This window comes from Girardinichthys multiradiatus, chromosome 10 (genome assembly GCF_021462225.1).
Source record: "Girardinichthys multiradiatus isolate DD_20200921_A chromosome 10, DD_fGirMul_XY1, whole genome shotgun sequence".
In the NCBI taxonomy this organism is placed as follows: Eukaryota; Metazoa; Chordata; class Actinopteri; order Cyprinodontiformes; family Goodeidae; genus Girardinichthys; species Girardinichthys multiradiatus.
In genome coordinates, this window is record NC_061803.1 from 5,994,066 (window position 1) to 6,011,744 (window position 17,679).

Below are 17,679 nucleotides of genomic sequence, written 5' to 3' on the forward strand. Positions count from 1 at the left end.
TAAGATGGTACGAGCCCCTCTCAAACTAGCCACAAGCTTTCTGCTAACCGTTTATCTGGATTTGTTCTAAATAAAGATGCCAGAATAGTTGTAGGTGGAGTGTTAATTGCTTACAACCTTATAATAGAATTTCACTTTAAAAATACACAACTATCACCTTTAATTTGAAAGGTGAGGAACCTTCCTCTATATAAAGTAGATTGTATTATTCCATATTACTGAAAAAATACATAATTTTGTATTCTAATGTGTTTTATTGTTCCATCTAAAAAGGTTTTGGAGAGCTCTAAGAATACATAGAATAATATTTGGCCTCAGTTGCATTAATACTGCTTATTTATTTATTGTAACAAGTAAAAACAAAGGCAAAAAATATTCTATATACATGTCTTTAATGATTGATCTGTGTAGTTCAACAAATTTACTTTCCTTTGATGACATATGGTTATGGTATATTGATTAGAATAAGTCTTTTTCTCTCACTTCTTTTGTCACTGTTCATTACTTACAAATTACAAATCCATACTTTTTTTATTTTTTAGAAATTACATTTATTTGGAAGCCAAAGTAGTTTGTCATCTGCAGTATCACACTATTTGCTTCAGATGCATTACCTGCCAATAATCACATTATATTGTAGCGCACCCTACTGCTCAAACTAAAATAATATGCAACATGTGACTTTTGGTTTGTAGTTGGCTCACACAGTCTAACTATTACACAGTGCTACGCTTTATTGTCGTTGTTGTAATCATTAACTGCTGAAAGATCTAACCAAAAATGCTTGCCTCTTCTGCAGAAATACAATAACTGAATAATCAGGTCTGCATAGAGAATCATCAGAGCTGACCTTCCCTCTATCTAGGACTTATACAGGTCTAGGGTCAGGAAAAGAGCAGCTAAAATCTCTGCAGACCCCAAACACCCTGCACACAAACTGTTAAGACTGTTAACTTTCAGGTCGGCGCTACAGACCGCTGTCTATAGACAGTTTCTTCGCCCAGGCTGTTTTTCTGAAGAACATTTGACAGTCAGAGTTCCAGAACAACACCATGCATACTTGGACTCACATTATATTCTATTGTAAAGTCAGTTGTATATATTTGTACATTTAAAAAGATGTTCTTTATAAATCCTCACTGAGAGCAAAGTGTACAGGAGTCAAATTCCTTGTTTGTCTGTACAGACTTGGCAATAAAGCTGATTCTGATTCTAAAATAAAATAACAGAATTACATTTCAGACATTAGAGCAGGAAGGACTTTATTGTATTTTCCTTTGGTCTAATCTGCTTTCTGATTTAAAAGATGAGTTTTACTTGATTGCATTTATGCTTGACATTCTAAAACTGCAGCAGGCACACAAAACATGGATGCATGGGCATTTCTGTGACAGTGAATTATGAGGTTTTTCGACTGATTCAAACTAACATTATGACCACAGAGTTTATGAATTGCCTATACATTGTCACTATATATGACCAATAAACCCATGCACAATCTTACACACGTGCATGGACAAGTACACACACAAACTCAGAAATTACAATGTAAAAGGAGCATCCATCCAGCTGACCTGTTTACTAGATGCTCCATCAAGTCAAAAACAATATTTGCATGCCCTGAAAACATTAAACACAAGGAGTAATTGTCATTCAAGCAAGGACCACATAATTACAAATAATATTACGACTACTTTTCTATGTATGTGTTTATTTGGGGGGTGTGTGTGTGTGTGTGTGTGTGTGTGTGTGTGGGATGGGGGTCCTAGTGCTTTTCCTTTTTATATTTGAACACTGGAATGAATCCAGAAAGCACTGGTAGTGGTGGAGATCCTTTCATCTTCATTGCTTCAGATTAGTTGGGTAACACGAGGCCAACCTGTAAAATAAACACCTGTTAGTGTGAATTATGAATGCATACAGGTGTGTCTTATTACAATGTCAAAGAGGAAAGATATCAATACCAATATGAATATCAAAGCCATTAGAGAAGCCACTATTGCTGACGATCAGTCTAGGAAGAATTATTTCCAAAATGTAAAGTCCATTATTTTATGTTGAAAGAGGGTATTCACAAGTGGAAAATATGTCATACAGTTACTAATCTTCCCAAAAGTTGGCTTTTTAGCAAATTCACCCCAAATCAAATCGTGCAACGCTCAGATAAACTGGGAAAACCCAGGATGTCTGATTTTACAGTTCTCAGTTAGTAGGTTAATGTTCATGGCAAAACAGCTTGAGGATGTCTTAACAAGTATTGCTTGTTTTGGAATTTGTCATCAGAAGGTCTATTTTCCCTAAAATAAGTTTTGTAAGGCTGCATTTGAATGAATCACAAGACTACTTGACAAATGTCCTTTAGACAGATGAGCCCAAAGTAGAGATGTCTGGCCACAGTACACAGTACTGTGGAGAAAACAAAACTCAGTATATCCACAAACACCTCCTACCAACTGTCAAGCATGGTGGTAAAGGTATGATGATTTGGACTTATCTTGTCTGGGCACCTTAGAGTCTCTGAGGCAATCACTGAACCCACTGTATACCAAATGACTCGAGTCAAATGCAAGGCTATCTGCCTGAAGGCTGAAGCTTGGCTCAACCTTAATTATCAATGACAATGACAATGACCCCAAACACAGCAACTAAATCTACACAATGATGATTTAACAAGAAAAGAGTAAGACTTCTGCCCAAAGTAAAAGCTCTGGTGCCTACTTACGAGAACTGTGTACAAACAAATTTCCACAATCTACAAAATCTGTTTATGACAAATTTCCACCCTGCTGTGCTTGGGATGTTTTCAGATTTTTATGTTTAGTAAAAACAAAAAGACATGTATGCTTTTCTTTCCACTTCACAATTATGCACTACTTTGTGTACCTTGTCTGGGCTTATGAGAGGACACTTCCAGTTGTACAGGTAGTAATGGACACTCTTATCGCTAATGGTGAACTTGAGGTTGTCCAGAAAACCTATGCTATCCATCACATTGAGGGTACAGAAGACGTCAAAGCCCTTCTGTTTGTGAGAAAAAAGAAAAGTGTAATTGTTTTTACAGCATTGGGCTTGCTTGTTAAATCAGAAATGCTTATATTCAGATAGACTCACAGATTTAGCCAGGACCAGCGTGTCCTGCATGAGTTCAGCCACCCCTGTGGGGTTACCAACAATGCAAAGAAGACAAGCTGCTCTGAGACCGGTGTGGACAGGATGGTTTAGCACCCTGGAGGAGACGGTATAGAAACTCACCATGTCAGTCAGAGTGCCATCGTCTGCCTGCTTGCAAGGAACGGAAGGTTAATCAATTTTTCACCGCTTCAGCGCAGCTTAAATTCTTAACAAAAAAGTATTTCTCTGTTATAAGGAATTAAAGGTAGAAATACAGGGAGGTCAGACCTCAACCACATAGGTGTCATTCACATTCTCCTTTGGTAAGAACCAGTGCTCTACTTCCTGCAGAGATAAGAGGGGGCTGAGGTGGAACTTGCAGAGGTTTTTTTCCAGTAATGATTGGATCCCTGATGCATCTTCTTTGCTCATAGGACGCAGACCGTTTATCTTTGTCACCTTGTAAAAAAAATATTTAAGACTAAACTTTAATGCTTCAATCAGTGTCCTTAATATATCTTTCCAGTCCAACATTTCTTTCCCTTCCGTAGCAGTAACATATCTTGTCTCTAGATGGCAGCACCCACTAACCTCAGGTAAGCGGTTAAACTTCAAGGCTCGCTGCAGATTCATGTTCTGCTTTAGACCAGGGTAGTTGACCTCCATTAGCTTACGGGGATTCAAAGGGCGATGCCATTGGCTGGAAGGATTTATTAGTTTAGAGCAGGGATAACAAAACCAGATGTTTAGAAGAAAATTACCAAAGATGTTTAAAAGAAACCATATTCAAGATAATGTATGACCTAACTGAATAATAACTTTGCAAAAGTTTTTACTTCCTTGGATCATGTCACATAGATTTTCAGTGAAATGAAAATATTAAATGGTTGTCTCAATGGGTATACATTGTGTGATACTCTGTAGAACCAATTTTTGCAGCATCTAACTTGCCACTCTCCTGGGTTATGTCTCTTACAAGCTTTGCACATGTAGAAACTGAAATGTTTGCCCATTTTTCTGTGCAAAATGACTCAAGCTCAGTCAGAGTAGATGGCTAGCCACAACGAAGAAATTCAATTCCTGCCACTGATTCTTAATTTGTTTTGATCTGAACTATAACTGTACCATTTTAATACATAATATGTTTAGGTTTGTTGTCCTGCTAGAAGGTAAACCTTCTTGCAGTGTTAAGTTTACCATCAAACGTAGTTTTTTAATCTAGTTTGATTCAAGCACCTTCTTCCACTTTTTTCCTTTGTTCTATGCAAGGTTTGTGGCACACTGCAAATATCAAGACGACTTTCTTTCATCAAACGGTTCCTTTTGCCACGTTTCCAAAAAGGCTAGATTTGTGAAATGCATGGCCGACAGTCGTCCTGTCAATTTCCATCTGAGCTGTGGATTTCCGGAGCTCCTCCAGAATTGTGAACCTTTTGGGGACTTCTTTGATTATTTCACTCATTGCCCAGTCTGTGGATGGCTATGTCTTTGTCATGATCCTGGTGTGTGAGTGTGATTTTGTGTACTTGTGTGAGAACTCTCTTGAACAGATGATCTCAGCTGGAGGGCGTCACTGCCTGCTGAAAGCCTGTCAACAATCCTCCATTTGGCTCCTGGAGGTTTAGGGAGCTGTTGGACGATCAGACTTTGTTGATGTTGTTGACTGATGATCAACTGTTCATGGTAGAGTCAAGCCCAAGTATATCCTTGATGAAATTCTTTAAGTACTTTTCCTTCTCTGTGGAAGATTACTTATGTTTGTCTGCTTACTTCATCTTGAGCTCACTTCCTGTGACTTCTGCACTTCTCAGGTTTTACCTTTGGTTGGTTCCCACACCAAACCAGGGTCTCTTCAGCAAATCCTCTCTACGACAAGTTCTCTCCTGGAAAATCTTCACTTTTTAAATGAACATTTATTGGATTTATCAAGTGTTCAGAGTTTGATTCTGCATTTGGATCAGGAAACTCTCTGGAAACATGACAGTCTTTGTGCAGTTGTATCATACTTTTCTCAGATGGCTTGAACGGAGCTCCATGAGATGTTCAAAATGTGGGATATTGTTTAATGACTTAAACCTGCTTTAAACCTCTCCACAACTATATCCCTGCTCTGTCCTTGGTTTTCATGATGCTGTTTGATTACTGATGTTCTCTTAACAATCAGGCCTTTACAGAACAATTCCATTTATACTGTGTTTATATGGTAAATGGCCTGTGCTTCTATAGTGTTTTTATCTAGTCCAAGGACTGGAAAATGCTTTACACTACAATCAGTCATCCACCCAGTCATTCACACATTTACAACCTGACAGTGGTAAGCTACATTGTAGCCACAGCTGCCCTGGGGAAAACTGACAAAAGCGATGTTGCCATGCAACTGCCGCCACCTGGCCCTCTGGCTACCATCAGCAGACTTGGCAGATGAAGTGTCTTGGCCAAAGACATGACGACTGAGACGGATGAAGCAGGGATTTGAACCAGCAATCCACTGGTTACAGGCCACGGTCATCCTATTTAATTAACTACTAAAAGCAGTTGCAGTTAATTTTATTTAAGGGTATCATGGTAAACGGAACTGAATTCAAATGCCTGCCACACTTCTCAGACCTTCGTTTGAAACAAGATTTAAAACGGTTTCATTTTCACTCTCCTTCCCAATCTGTATTATTCTAAGCTATATTGCATTACATAAAATCTTAAAATACATTAAAGTCTGTATTCATAATGTGAAACTGTGGAAAGGTCAAAGGGGATGAAAACGTTGGCAAAGCCCTGTATGTACAGATAAGAAAAAATGCAATTTCAAATCATTGTTTTGTATGACGCTAACTATATGCAGAACTATGTATGACGCTAACTATATGCAGAACTATAACTGATAGTTATAGTTCTGCTTTGCCTTTACATTAATGTGACTCATATGCAGCAGATACTACCTGCAGGAGCTTATTGGTGTGGGCAGCACTGTGCCAGCTGTGTAAACAGCCTGGTGGAGCCCCTGCTGGTTGACCCTTCTGGTAAGTTCCCGAATCAGAACCGGCGTCATCCGCTTGAGGCGCAGCTTCTTATGAACGCACAGGAATTTGATCTGCACCAGTCGTTTCTTCCTGCAAAACATATTTCAGGCCCTCGGCGTTGATGGTCTGTGCATTAATGCCAGTCATAAAGTTTTACATCACACATATCTTTGCATGAATTTTGAGTTACTCACGTCTCGTAAATGCGAACCTCAGCAGGGACAGCAGCAATGAAACCGACTAACTTCTTGTTAGTGTCTACTCTCACACCCAAGTGCCATCTGATCCGCCAGTCCGGAGGTTGTAAAGCCCTTAGGAGATTGTTGACACTTACATATGTCTCTAAATAACACTTTCTCTTTCATTATAATACAAAATGCAAGGAATATTTCCTTATCCTCAGGGACAAACGATCAGCTTTAGCTCCTTTCAAACTAATGGAACATATTAAATCCAAAGTGTTATATGGTTTGATGCTAGTGGCCCAAGGGGTTGAAAAATATCAATGCATATCTCTAAAAAAGGAGATTAGAATAGACAGTTCCCTTGCTTTAAAACACAGAAGCCGAATTTATTGGGCTGTGACAACACCGATTAGAATCTGTCCAACTATTTCAACTGAACATTAATTGGAAGGTAGGTTGAATTAAAAATGCCCACTGAATTATTAATCTGTAAATGTGTCAATATTTGAAAATTAATTGATTAGGAATCATTAAACACAGCAACATACCACAGTAGATACTCTGGAGAGAAGTCAAATCTGATTGTGTTGTCATCTTCCTCCATGTAATTCTCATTTAGCAGATGGCACAACTCTCTTAACTGTAATTAAAGAAAGGCACAACACATAATCCATTTTTTGGATAGGTTTTAAAATCTGTCCACTAGAGTGAACAGCCACATATCTGGTGAACACGTCTAAGGTCCAGGTCAAGCAGTCAAGCAACAGAACTATAGTGCCTTTAAATTGTTGTCATAACTTTTAAAAGTTATCACATTTTGTCATATTATGTCCACAAACTTTAGTATGATATACTGGGATTTTATGTGAAAGACCAACATATAGTTTATGAATGTGAAACATTTTTACAAATAAAAATCTGAAAACTGTGGTATGCGTATACAGCTCTTGTTGATTAGATACAGATGTTCCGTGGGCCTAAGACCTTAAATCCATCTAAGCTGAGAAAGTCTGCGAAGGAGAGCATTAATAAAAGAAGTAGTCCAGAGGCCTATAATTACTCTGGAGGAGTTGCAGAGGTTCAGGTGGGCGAGTCTGTCGACAGGATGACTATTAGCAATGCAAAGATGACCTTTATCCAAGAGTGGCAAAAAGAAAACCATTGTTAAAGAAACCATATCCTGATTAAGGTTTGACAAAAGTCAAGTTGAAGACAGAGTAAACATGTAGAAGAAGGTACTGTGGCCATATGGGACCAGAATTTAACTATTTGGCCTCCAAGTTAAACATTGTGTTCAAACAATTTTGGCAGCATCATGCTGGAACAGATACAAGGAAGCTGTTAGGATTTGATGGGAAGGAGGATGGACAATCCTTGAAGAAAAAATTGTAAGCTGCAAAAGAATTGAGATTGGGGTGGAGGTTTCCTTTCTAGCAGGACAGCAGCTTTAAACATACAGCCACAGCTACAATGGAATGGTTTCAATCAAAGCATATTCGGGTGTTAAAAAGGTCTAATCAAAGCTCAGACTTAAATCCAACCAAAAACCTGTGGCAAAACATGAAAACCGCTGTTCACAGAAGTTCTACATTGAATTTGAATGGATTAGAGCTACAGGGGTTGGACAATGAAACTGAAACACCTGGTTTTATCCCATAATAATTTATTAGTATGGTGTAGGGCCACCTTTTGCGGCCAATACAATCAATTCGTCTTGGGAATGACATATACAAGTCCTGCACAGTGGTCAGAGGGATTTTAAGCCATTCTTCTTGCAGGATAGTGGCCAGGTCACTACGTGATACTGGTGGAGGAAAACGTTTCCTGACTCGCTCCTCCAAAACACCCCAAAGTGGCTCAATAATATTTAGATCTGGTGACTGTGCAGGCCATGGGAGATGTTCAACTTCACTTTCATGTTCATCAAACCAATCTTTCACCAGTCTTGCTGTGTGTATTGGTGCATTGTCATCCTGATACACGGTACCGCCTTCAGGATACAATGTTTGAACCATTGGATGCACATGGTCCTCAAGAATGGTTAGGTAGTCCTTGGCAGTGACGCGCCCATCTAGCACAAGTATTGGGCCAAGGGAATGCCATGATATGGCAGCCCAAACCATCACTGATCCACCCCCATGCTTCACTCTGGGCATGCAACAGTCTGGGTGGTACGCTTCTTTGGGGCTTCTCCACACCGTAACTCTCCCGGATGTGGGGAAAACAGTAAAGGTGGACTCATCAGAGAACAATACATGTTTCACATTGTCCACAGCCCAAGATTTGCGCTCCTTGCACCATTGAAACCGACGTGTGGCATTGGCATGAGTGACCAAAGGTTTGGCTATAGCAGCCCGGCCGTGTATATGGACCCTGTGGAGCTCCCGACGGACAGTTCTGGTGGAAACAGGAGAGTTGAGGTGCACATTTAATTCTGCCGTGATTTGGGCAGCCGTGGTTTTATGTTTTTTGGATACAATCCGGGTTAGCACCCGAACATCCCTTTCAGACAGCTTCCTCTTGCGTCCACAGTTAATCCTGTTGGATGTGGTTCGTCCTTCTTGGAGGTATGCTGACATTACCCTGGATACCGTGGCTCTTAATACATCACAAAGACTTGCTGTCTTGGTCACAAATGCTCCAGCAAGACGTGCACCAACAATTTGTCCTCTTTTGAACTCTGGTATGTCACCCATAATGTTGTGTGCATTTCAATATTTTGAGCAAAACTGTGCTCTTACCCTGCTAATTGAACCTTCACACTCTGCTCTTACTGGTGCAATGTGCAATCAATGAAGACTGGCTACCAGGCTGGTCCAATTTAGCCATGAAACCTCCCACACTAAAATGACAGGTGTTTCAGTTTCATTGTCCAACCCCTGTATTTTGCAGTCAGACATGCAACTGGAGTGACCAATGATTCTATGATGTATTCATTCACAGGGGCTGAAAACAAATCCTCTCCACACTTTTCACTTTTCCATTAGTGAAAAGAAGATGAAAATATGTTCTATTTTTCTTCCAATTCTTAGTTATCCAGTACTTTGTGTTGGTGCACATAATGACAGTAAAATACAAAGAAGTTCAAGGGGTGTGAATACCTTTGCAAGGCTCTGTAATAAGTATTTTTTCAGATGATTTATGCCAAAGAAAGACAAAGTGCAAGCTTTTGTTTGGCAGTCCCAAGGCCTCAAACCTGAATAAGAAATAAAAGACCACGGCTGTTTTTCAAATTCTCCCCTTCACTCCATTTTATTTTTTGAATAAAATAACATGACTATGCACCTGAACTTGCATGACAGTTACCCACACACAAATGTACAAAATATGATGGTGAAACGTAAGCTTTTTCTTTATAATCAATAAAGAATTTTCCGATAGGTTTGAAGTTATTGATGTGTACAAGTGGTTGCAATGCTTGATTTACCACAGAAGGGTTGCTCAAGTCCAGAGTATCCCACGAGAAACCCTGAGGAAGCAAGTAAGGCTCATTGCGGTTACTAGCGTCCACTTCATCTATTGGGCCATGAGTTGTAATATGGTCGCCTGAGTGAAAGCAAAAAGATACCAAATGAAGTTTATTTAGCTTCATCCTTAGCCACATGAACTGAAAATGATAACAAAATATTTTAGAGAAGAGAAACAATTTCAACTGCAGAGAATGGAGGAGAAACGAATGAGAAGATATGAAGGTGAGGCTCTAAAACCGCAGCCCTACAGCTCTGATACAACAAGCAGCAGACACATCACTCTGGCTCTGTTTGGGAGGGTTCCTCTGTTAGTTGTTCTGGACCCTGTCCACGGCTGGTTTTGTGAGCTCCCAAGGCCCTGTCAGCTGTGGCTTACTGAGCCTGGAGACGCCTCCGTGCCTGACTGTGCCGTCTGCTTGTGCTAATTACTCTAGTGCAGACATCCTCCCAATCTTCATGTCTGATTCAGGGAGTGTGAGACTTTTTGTGAGGGTAATGAGTAATATGGCCTTGGTTGCTTTGTAGTTTAGATAATTTCCCAGACAGCATGAGATTTCAGACTCTTTTGCGACACTCAAAGCCACCTCTTTATGTGTGCCTTAGTAGTTAGATGCCTAATGAGATACAATACAATACAATTAAGTTATTTGTTATTTTTATAGCTAAATCTCTAAAGCTTTCAACTTTCTCAGATTCAAGGTGAAGTCATGTCTTAATTCTTTTGTTTTATACACAAAGAAAAATACATTTTTTTTAAATAAAAGTTTCTTTCTTTAAAACCTTTATTTCTTATTATTTTAAAATGAATGAAAAATCAAGTAAATAAATAAAAACTAAGTTCTGACTAGAATATGCATAATCCATTTGTGGTGTGGACTGGATATGCAGAGATGGCCAAAACGATGGCACTGAGGTTCCCTTCTCACATGCCTACTCTAGCTTTTTCTGCTAGAAACCACAGTTTTCGTGGTTTACTCCAAATCTATTGCTCTGTCTCCTCACTGTCGTGAAGCGACATCTTTGGTTTTTGTTGTGCTGTTTTCGACCTTTCATTTAGTTTGGTTTTTGTCTAAGTTCCTTTCGTGGTTTCTTTTCTATTACTTGTTATGGTTTTCTTATGACTATTATTATATTTGTTGTTATTCTAGCTCCTTTGTCTTCCTTGTAGTTTCTAGTTTAGTTTCCTATTTAGTATATCTGTGTTTATTTATGTTTTGGTATTTGTTCACCTGCGCTCTTTGTTTACTAGTTTATTTCCTCTGTTCCTCCTCGTCCTGGTTCCCTTTCTGTGGTTTAGGTTTTGTTTATTTACGGTCAGGGTTTCTTTATGGGTTCTTTGTTAATTATTAGGTTTTGGTGTTTCTTCTATTCCCTCTAGTTTCTCAGTTTACTTTAGTTAATGATTATTCTAGGTTCTTATGTCTCTTTTGGTTTATTATCTTCATCTATAGTTTTGCTTAGTTCTGTTTCCGTGAGTTTTGTTATTTATAGTTTTGTTTTTGTAGTCAGGTTCCTTTGGTGATATTATTGTCTAGCTTTCCTCATGTTCCCTTTGTATTCTAGTTCGGTCACCTTAGCAACCATCCAGATTCCCTCAGTTCTCTATAGCCTGGTCCACACCTGATTTCCATTCTCATCTGATTACCTGCCTCAGTATCTCATTGGTCCATACTCCACTTCCCTCTGTTCATAATCTCTCTGTTTTTGTTTGTTCTTCGCTGGTTCCTTGGTTTGTTCACCTATTCCTAGTCTAAAGCTTTGACTACTATGTTCCTGCAGAGTCAATTCTGTACGTTTTTGGAGTTTCGACTTGTGGTTTTGTACCTGCAGTGAGTTTTGCTACGTTCTTGCTACGTTTGGAAAACCTTTTGAACTTATCTTTGAATAAACGAAAACTCCTTTAAACATGCAGCTGCCGAGCTCTTGTCTGTACTTTGGTCACTCTAAACCTCAGAACGCGACACTCACTCCTCTAATCTTCAAATGTAAGCTGAAGAAAGGCCAAAAAGTGTAAACAAGCTTCAACCGTTTTGGGTGATTATTTAGCCCAGTGCTGCTTTAGCCTCTTCAGGTGAATTTTGATGTAGGTAATGTTGACAATATCACAGCCTAGAGTATTTGTGATGGGCCATAGACCATTTGGATGCCAATTGTTTCTAAACGGGATGAAAAAATATGCATATTAATTTAGCTCTCTGTTGTCCCAACTGAGCTAACATTCCTGATTATTTTTCACGGTGACACAAACATCACAGAGCAGAAATGTACATGTACAGCTGTCTCTACAGCATAACACAAAAGTTACCGGAAGTTGGTTATTTGACTCCTGGGATTTGGGCAATCATTTTTTTGTTTTGCCCTTTAAACAGTTATTGCACAATCAGAAACATAAAGTATTCCTAAATTACTGCCAGATGCTGAATATTAGGAAAAGGGGTCAGAAGCATTCACTTATTGTACATGTTTTAATAGAATTGCACAACCATAAAATCTAAATACATTCAGGTGGCCTACTCCTGGTCTTAAAAGGGATAAAGTGTACCATATGTTGTTCATGCTAGCAGCGGCACATCCAACAGGATCAAATATGAAAACTTTAAGGGGTGTAAATACTTTTCTGAGGCACTGTATAGAAACCTTTTTATGGTGTAGTTCAGCAGCACAAAATGGCAAAATTATGCTGCGATTATACTAAATTGAGAGAAGTTTATAGTTTTTAGCAATGTCTTATGAATAAGAGCCAAAATATCTAATTCTCTTCAAGGAGCCAGATGTTCTTCTACACAACAGATTTAAGATATTCTTATAAATATCTGCTTAAAGAGTACTTATCAAAACTTACTACACGCTTAATGTAATCAAAACAAATGCCTAATTAAGTAATAATGTACTCTAAAAAGTTGCAAAATCTTAATAAGATAATAAAAACTAAGCTGATACCCAAACACTTTGAATTTTCACTTTCTGAGGTTGAACACCATTTAAAGATCTCATGTGTCCAACTACAAACACACCACTGCTTATGTATCAACTTATTAGCATATAACCCAAAATAAGGAAAGCTTTCTCTGTCCAAGGTAAGAAAACCTGCCCTATTCATCTGCTCTGAGCAGTAATATAAATGTAATTTATTCTTTTCTTTGACTTTCAGTCTTTGTCTAAACTTGGGTGTTTGACAGAAACCTTACAGAATATCCTGCAGTTTAAAGTTTGCCATTCTTAATTTGATTGCAACATCTGACCTACGTAACCATCACGAGAGGACAACTTTCTATTTACCCAGTTTGGGGACAGGCTGTGTGTCCCAGAAGCGGTAGGTGTGTTTTTTGGCCTGTTGCAGGGTCTTAGGCAGGCCGTTGCCCAGAGAGAAGAGATGAAGGGCTTTCTGTATCTCCTGCTGTTCCTTCTCTGGCAAAGAGTCCAGCTGGCCAAGAACATAAAAGAGGAAGGACAGTTTACCATAATTTAGCACAAAAATCCTAAGTTTGGCAGACGAGCTGCAAAATACGTCAGCATGAATACAGCTGAACAGTGAAACATGATCATTTAACCCTGAAAAACCTGTTTTATTTCTTTAAAAGGCATTTATTTATTTAAAAGAATAATAAATGAAGTAAGTGTAATAATATTTGCTGACATATCTACTTACATACTAACCATGGCAAATGGGTCTCTGGGTCCCTCTGGTCTCCAAGCATTTTCTCTCTTTTGTTTCTTTTTGCTCTTTTTAAGACCACCACTTGCACCATCTGTCAGTGTCTTATCCCTGAAAAACATTGAAATTCCCAAATATTCCTATCATCCAGTGAAGTTGATCACAATACAAACCCAAAGCAGTTCTGTACTTACAAATATTCAGAATCAGTCATTGTATAAGAAAGTGACTCCTTGAGGCTGTGGACAAACTGTGCTGTTTTTTCAGTATTTGCAGTTGCTCCACTGTTATCTTTAAAAACAGTGAGGGAGGAGAGTTGTTGGCTGAACTGCCCAACCCATCTCACACCCAGCTGACTGATAACAGAGGAGTGAGTACAAACCATTGAATGTATCTTCCCACAATCTTTACACATTTAAGGATGATTGTGTATAGGTATCTCTCGCATATTAGGAAAAGTATATCAGAAATAAGTTTTCATTGTTGAGTAATTATGAATCCCATATGGTCCTTTGTTTAAAACAAAGTGCTTTTAATATAACTGTTTTATGTCATGTCACATTGGCAGTTTGGCATTACATTATCAAAACAGTACAGTAGCGCAAAGGGTCGCAAAAAGTCAAACAATTATTTATTAAACATTTTCCTCTGATTAAGAATAAATGTCATAGTGTGTGCTGGCAGAGGACACAAAGGCAGGCGGGAGGCAGGCAGATTCATGCAAAAGGTGTAGTTTAATATACCAAAGAATAAAACTGGTAATACTGAGGAACAAAACTCAAAAAACTAACTTAATAACACAAGCAGGAGAGAGGGCACCTGGAAACAGCAATTGTTGGCAAGGAGTGTATGGAAACAGAGCAAACACACTCAAGCAATGAACAGGCAAGTCTGAATAACAAAATGTGCAGCAAAAACCTGAAGTAGGGCAACTTAGGAAGGTTGACGGAAGATAAGTGTAATAAGCAGATACTGATCAGGGAAAAAAACTAAGGCAATAAATAACTAAGGCTGCAATGAACAGAGAGAGTAACTAATTAAAGATAAAAAACACAGGAATACAGTACATATACAGAACTAACAAATACCACAAATAGAAAATAGGAAAGTCCAAAAGATCAGTCATGAGAATAAAAACATTTGAAAAGATTTAGAAGAGATGGTTCTATGGTGCTAGGGCAGAACGTTGCACAAAATTAGTATTCTTTACAAGTCCGTCCGTCTGTGAAATTTCTTGCTTCCAGTTTGCAGTTTCCACAGTTTCCATATTCCAAGCTAGACCACTGTAAAAATGTCTGTCAAGTCAGAATCCAGGTTAGTGCGGTAACTGTGTCTGGTTTTCTCTGAGAGTAGGTTCTGTTGGTGGGAGGAGCTGTGAGGCTGCCTTCCCTGCACCTGTGATGGATCCGGCTCGTTAGGAAGGCTTAAAAACAGTGAGCTGCCTTTCATTCAACACCTGAGTGTCAACCATAGTGGTAACTCTTGTCTATCAAGTTTTTTTCCTTGCTATTTTTTGTGACTTTGCTAACTTCCAATTCTGATCCTTTGTCAAGGTGCCTCCTGGAACTCCTTACTGTTTTGCCTGTCATGATCACCTCTGACAAGGCAGACTCTGGGCTCCCTCCCCTGTAACGTCCACGCCTCCAGATTGCCACCGGCTTGGACATTCCCAGGTTTTCTAATCGTTTCGCTGCCTAGCCTGTACGTCCTTCAACGAACCACTCTCTCTGCTTTCATTGCTTCCTGGACTTCCTGCACTCTGGATTCTGCTTCCCCCTCCCGGTGGGGATCACCACCCCAGCCATGACGTGCCTGAACCATTCCAGAACCCACCCGCTAACGAAGTGTTATCTTTTCTAAATAAAGGATTCTAAAAGATTGCTCTCTTTCCTGGAAGTTTCTGCATGTGGGTCAAAAAGCTCTCAAAAACTATGACAGTCAGAAATCCATTGTAAACTTTTTATTCATTAAAATGGTCCAAAGATAACTCTGCAAAATTGGCTTTTCACGTGTAAGTGTGTGGTGAAAACTACCACTGCACATAACCCTAAACACAGCATCTCCTGTGGTAAAAACATGGTAGTGGTAGTATCATGCTCTGGGGGATGCTGGCCAGAAGCTCGCTAGTTGATGGCAAGATGACTGTAGCTAAATACAGGGCAATCCTGGAAATATGAATTGTAAATTTAAAAAAAAATCTGTCATCATTCCACCACTTATCAAATAGAAATAATTTTGATAATCCTAACTTTTCTAAAATAGTGTGAAAATCTTGAAGCACATTTAGAAGCCTGGGTTTGTCAACTGGATGAGGTGTTGAAAGATTTTAAATAACCAAATTAAATAAATTAGTTAATTGGACCATGAAAGAACACACTTCCACCCTGCTGATTATTTGTGACACTTCTACAAACAAGTGCTGTGACATTTCTTACAGCGTAAATGATGAACGATCTTTCTGTTCACTCCTAGGGACATTAAGTGTTTCCCCTGTGGACTCTGTTATGTGCTGCTTGGATTTGTCTGGTGTGTGCCGTCATGAGCATCGAGCTCACTTCATCCGTATAACCATTTGTGCTTAAACAACCCACCAGGCTTTGATCCAAGCGCTTTAAACTAAAATATGCATGTGAAACAGACACAGCCAGCATGTTTTTCATCTTTTAAAAGTGCAGCCTAAAGCTATTTTTGTCCATGCTTCACGTCTCTGTCTTATTATCCTGCCACTCAAAGCTAAATGCCACAAGGAGAAGGATGCTACTAACACCTGCTATCATTCAGGGCGAGGCAGAGGAGCTGGTGCGAAGTGGATAAACAACTGCTGATTGAACAACAAAGAGGCAGAAGGCAAGAAAAGGCAGACAAGCATGTTCTTTATGTGGTTCAGGTCCTTTCAAACATAATGCTCACTACATTTAGAAATGAGGGCCCGGGTAATCAGGTCACAGTTATTTATAGTTCTTTCTTAAAATGGAACCTTGTTTCAAGATTACATTTAACAAAACTGGTGACAATGGGGGCAAAAATGCAAATCCTAAAGGCAGAGAGGGAAGGCTAAATTACCTTTCCTGTGAACATCACAAAGCTATTCTGGGTGTGTACAACATCTAATCTGTATTTATCTCAAAACCATGGCAGCATCCAATTTTGGGTAAAATATGAAATCAATTCTGGATGGAGCACTCTCAGTCTGGTGAAAGAATCTGGGGGGGGTTGCTCTTTTGTAATAAAATATTCACTCCCCCCCTCCTTTTTTTGGCAGGTGACTAAAGTCAAATGGATTCACAATTTGTGTCTGTTTATGGTGAGGCCTGTTGTGTGCAATAATTTGACATCAAATTCTCAACATGGCTGCGGCTTAAATGATGACAGCTTTTATGTACCGCTTTAACCCAAGTATTTCATCTGCTGTGAGGATGATGTGCTCATAACTGCGGTGTGTGCTCAGCTGCACATTGTGTCTTTATCATTATATAGTATACAATTCTGAAAGATTTAATTATATATATCAACTGCCCATAGGCTCTCGGTTTTCAGTGCAGCATAATTTCAATCATTCAGTTTTGAACATGTTCATAGGAAAGAAAAACTGCAATTTATGAAGAGCAGAAAATGCAGTGAATGTAATTAATAAAATTAACGGCAACCCCAAACTTCAGTATATTTTATTAGGATTTTATTTGATATACCAAAATAAGTAGTGTATAACTGTGAGGTGGAAGAAAAAACTAATGCAGTGGGGAGAACAATATTTGATACACTGCCGATATTGCAGGTTTACCACTTGCAAAGCATGTAGAACTCTTTAATTTTTATCATAGGTACTCTTCAACTGTGAGTGAAGGAATCTAAAACAAAAAAACTGAAAAATCGCATTGTGTGATTTTTATGTATTAATTTGCATTTCATTGCATGACATAAGTATTTGATACATCAGAAAAATAAAACTTAATAATTGGTACAGAAACCTTTGTTTGCAATTACAGCTACCAGACATTTCCTGTAGTTCTTGACGAGGTTTCCACACACTGCAGCAGAGATTTTGGACCACTCCTCCATACAGATCTTCTTCAGGTCCTTCAGGTTTCTCTGCTGTTGCTGGGCAATACAGACTTTCAGCTTCCTCCAAAGATTATTGACTGGGTTCAGGTCTGGAAACTGGCTAGACCACTCCAGGACCTTGAGATGCTTCTTACAGAGCCACTCCTTAGTTGTCCTGGCTGTGTGCTCCGGGTCATTGT

General features: G+C 39.0%; 1 protein-coding gene across 3 annotated transcripts; it reads right to left on the reverse strand.

Moving 5' to 3' along the window:
* Positions 1-1,241: 1,241 nt before the first annotated feature.
* nmt1b (N-myristoyltransferase 1b) lies at positions 1,242-13,766 on the reverse strand. Of its 3 annotated transcripts, XM_047376284.1 has the most exons (12): positions 13,633-13,766; positions 13,441-13,549; positions 13,063-13,207; positions 9,741-9,859; positions 6,862-6,953; positions 6,323-6,439; positions 6,048-6,218; positions 3,703-3,811; positions 3,400-3,570; positions 3,112-3,279; positions 2,884-3,021; positions 1,242-1,879 (listed from the first exon to the last, which is right to left on the reverse strand). In XM_047376284.1, the coding sequence occupies exons 1-12, from the start codon at positions 13,650-13,652 to the stop codon at positions 1,856-1,858; spliced, it is 1,383 nt and encodes a 460-aa protein (XP_047232240.1). In that variant the 5' UTR covers positions 13,653-13,766; the 3' UTR covers positions 1,242-1,855. The 3 variants fall into 3 exon arrangements, with proteins under 3 accessions (XP_047232240.1, XP_047232238.1, XP_047232239.1); XM_047376282.1 differs by having other exon boundaries at positions 3,400-3,811; XM_047376283.1 differs by lacking the exon at positions 9,741-9,859 and having other exon boundaries at positions 3,400-3,811; positions 13,433-13,549.
* Between the last annotated feature and the right edge of the window lie 3,913 nt (positions 13,767-17,679).

Coding starts and splice junctions, on each gene's coding strand:
- nmt1b (XM_047376282.1), bottom strand. CDS start 13,652: ATGACTGATTCTGAATATTT. Junction 13,550..13,632: donor ATGACTGATTCTGAATATTT/GTAAGTACAGAA, acceptor AATGTTTTTCAG/GGATAAGACACTGACAGATG. Junction 9,860..13,062: donor ACAGCCTGTCCCCAAACTGG/GTAAATAGAAAG, acceptor GCTTTCACTCAG/GCGACCATATTACAACTCAT.